The sequence below is a fragment of the Salvelinus sp. IW2-2015 genome, linkage group LG9, assembly GCF_002910315.2.
Source record: "Salvelinus sp. IW2-2015 linkage group LG9, ASM291031v2, whole genome shotgun sequence".
Classification (NCBI taxonomy): domain Eukaryota; kingdom Metazoa; phylum Chordata; class Actinopteri; order Salmoniformes; family Salmonidae; genus Salvelinus; species Salvelinus sp. IW2-2015.
In genome coordinates this window covers 26,147,263-26,149,420 of record NC_036849.1, presented here as the reverse complement: position 1 = coordinate 26,149,420, position 2,158 = coordinate 26,147,263, and the positions used below count along the sequence as shown (strand labels likewise).

General features: G+C 46.8%; 1 protein-coding gene across 1 annotated transcript in view; it reads right to left on the bottom strand.

The window, feature by feature from the left end:
- Positions 1 to 2,158, bottom strand: part of hnrnpua (heterogeneous nuclear ribonucleoprotein Ua) — an 18,155-nt gene that overhangs the window by 7,862 nt on the left and 8,135 nt on the right. Inside the window, 7 exon segments of the mRNA XM_023994807.1 lie at positions 310 to 356; positions 359 to 436; positions 734 to 853; positions 987 to 1,250; positions 1,400 to 1,512; positions 1,647 to 1,746; positions 1,966 to 2,105. Coding sequence (XP_023850575.1) covers positions 310 to 356; positions 359 to 436; positions 734 to 853; positions 987 to 1,250; positions 1,400 to 1,512; positions 1,647 to 1,746; positions 1,966 to 2,105 — 862 coding nt within the window.

Genomic DNA, 2,158 nt, shown 5'->3' with positions numbered 1-2,158 from the left:
AGAGAAGAGAGAGAGAGAGAAAGACAGAGAGAGAGAGAGAGAGAGAGGAGAGAGAGAGAGAGAGAGAGAGAGAGAGAGAGAGAGAGAAGAGAGAGAAGAGGAACAGGTACCAGGGTTAAAGTCATATCCCACCTACACCTACTGAATCATTCCATTTCCATGCATACAACCAAGTAGTATTTGTTTTCATGATGATGCTGACTTAATCAAATGTTGTTTGTTTACAACGGCATCTAAATATTCAAAAATAACAACAATTGAACCGATCATTAAAAAAAAAGAGCTTCAATGTGGGTAACATGGTTACCTTCAAGGATGTAGTTGCGTTTTTTGCGTGCAGCGATCTCAATGAATTTTTCCCAGGAAAAGGAGGTGCACGCTGGGAGATGGCGGTGAGTTTGGTGAGTCCTTCATTTGGCGTTTCAAGACTGGCGATCTGGCAAAGGAGAAAAAAGAATTTTGAGGTACGAATCATCTGACTTTTGGGGTAACTGTCCCTTCAAACTGAATGACCTTTAAGGTGAGGTGTCTTTTTAAGGTAAACTGTCCTGTCCCTTTAAGCTGAACTGCTGAACTGTAGAACTGTCTGTCCTTTAAGCTGAATGCCTCTTTAAGGTGAGGTGTCGTTTTAAGGACTGTAGAACTGTCCTGTCCCTTTAAGCTGGACTGTAGAACTGTCCTGTCCCTTTCAGCTGGACTGTAGAACTGTCCTGTCCCTTTCAGCATCACTCACCATCATCTTCTCCAGGATGGTGTTGGTTCCCAGGATGTTGTATTTCCCAGGGTGCTCCTGAGTGTGCTTGGTTACCCACGCCGTCTTCCCAGCGCCAGGCAGGCCTACCATCACGATCACCTGGGAGAGTAAGAGACATTTTAATCATGGCTGCAATGTAATGTGTCGTCAAATGTGGGATACAGAGTTGGAAATGGAAATTATGAAAACACCACATGGGCATTCAATAACATGAAAACCAGCACGCACTCACCTCACAGTCATCCTTGGTGTCGGGCCCCTTGGGGCCTCGGACCCTCTTGCTCACAGGGACCTGCTGTAGGAAGCTGTAGCCGGCCGGTGGGACGAACAGTGGCGCCTCCCTCTGGCCGAAGTTGAACTCTACAGCACAGTTGTGACAGAGGACGTGAGGGAAGAGCGGCCGTCCGTCCAGAGATGCCTTGTCCACYTTGAAGGCCACGCCTAGGTCCTTACCGTTCTTACTGAACGACAGCTCCACCTCCGAGCCTTCAAAGTTCTGCAGGAGAGAGGACGAACATCATCATCAGTGGAAAAAGCAGCAGCAGTTTAATCTGTTAGCTGATGTTTATTTTTTAACTGGCTAAAGTGTATATTTAGCTCTTTGAGCGAAATGTGACAAACAAATGGATTATTAAAATATCTTACGATTAGGCATCCGACGACATCGTTTTCGTCGAAGCACTCTCCGAAGTCTTCTGTGACACAGTTGGTGGTTTTCTTCCCTTTGGCAGAGAAGGCATACGAGTGTTCCTCTTCTCCTGAGGACGTCAAAGCAGACAGACACACAGTCAGACAAGGAGCTACCATACAACAGCACAACACACCAGGGGTTTCCCTGAGCATATATCAGGAGTCCACTGAATTATATTGGTTGGTCTAATGGTTCACTCACCCAGTAACAGTGTTCCATTGGCTAGTGACCAGCCCACCAGAACCTCATGGATGTCCATGCCTTTACTGGAGATATGTTTCACTGGGATCTTCTCAATGATCTGGGGAGAACACACAGAGGGTGAGGTGTGTGTGTGCGTGTGTGTGTTTGTCATGATGTTCTGTTCAGACCATCATCATCATCATCATCATCATCAGTGGTTTTAGTATCTGTAAAGCACTTTGTGACAACTGCTGATGTAAAAAGGCATTTATAAAATAACTTGATCGATTGATTGACCACGTGTGTGTGTGTTGTTGATGATGATATCTCTCCTCACCTTCATCTCAAAGCAGGCCTTGCCCTGAGCTACTCCGTAGGAAGCCCTGCCTCCAGCCCACAGGTAGGCAAAGCTCTCCATGGTGAGTGATGACGCGCTGTAACGGTCCCGGGACACCTTGAAGTGCAGGTCACTGTTATCTGTGGTTACACATGCACGCACGCACGCACACACACACACACACACACACACA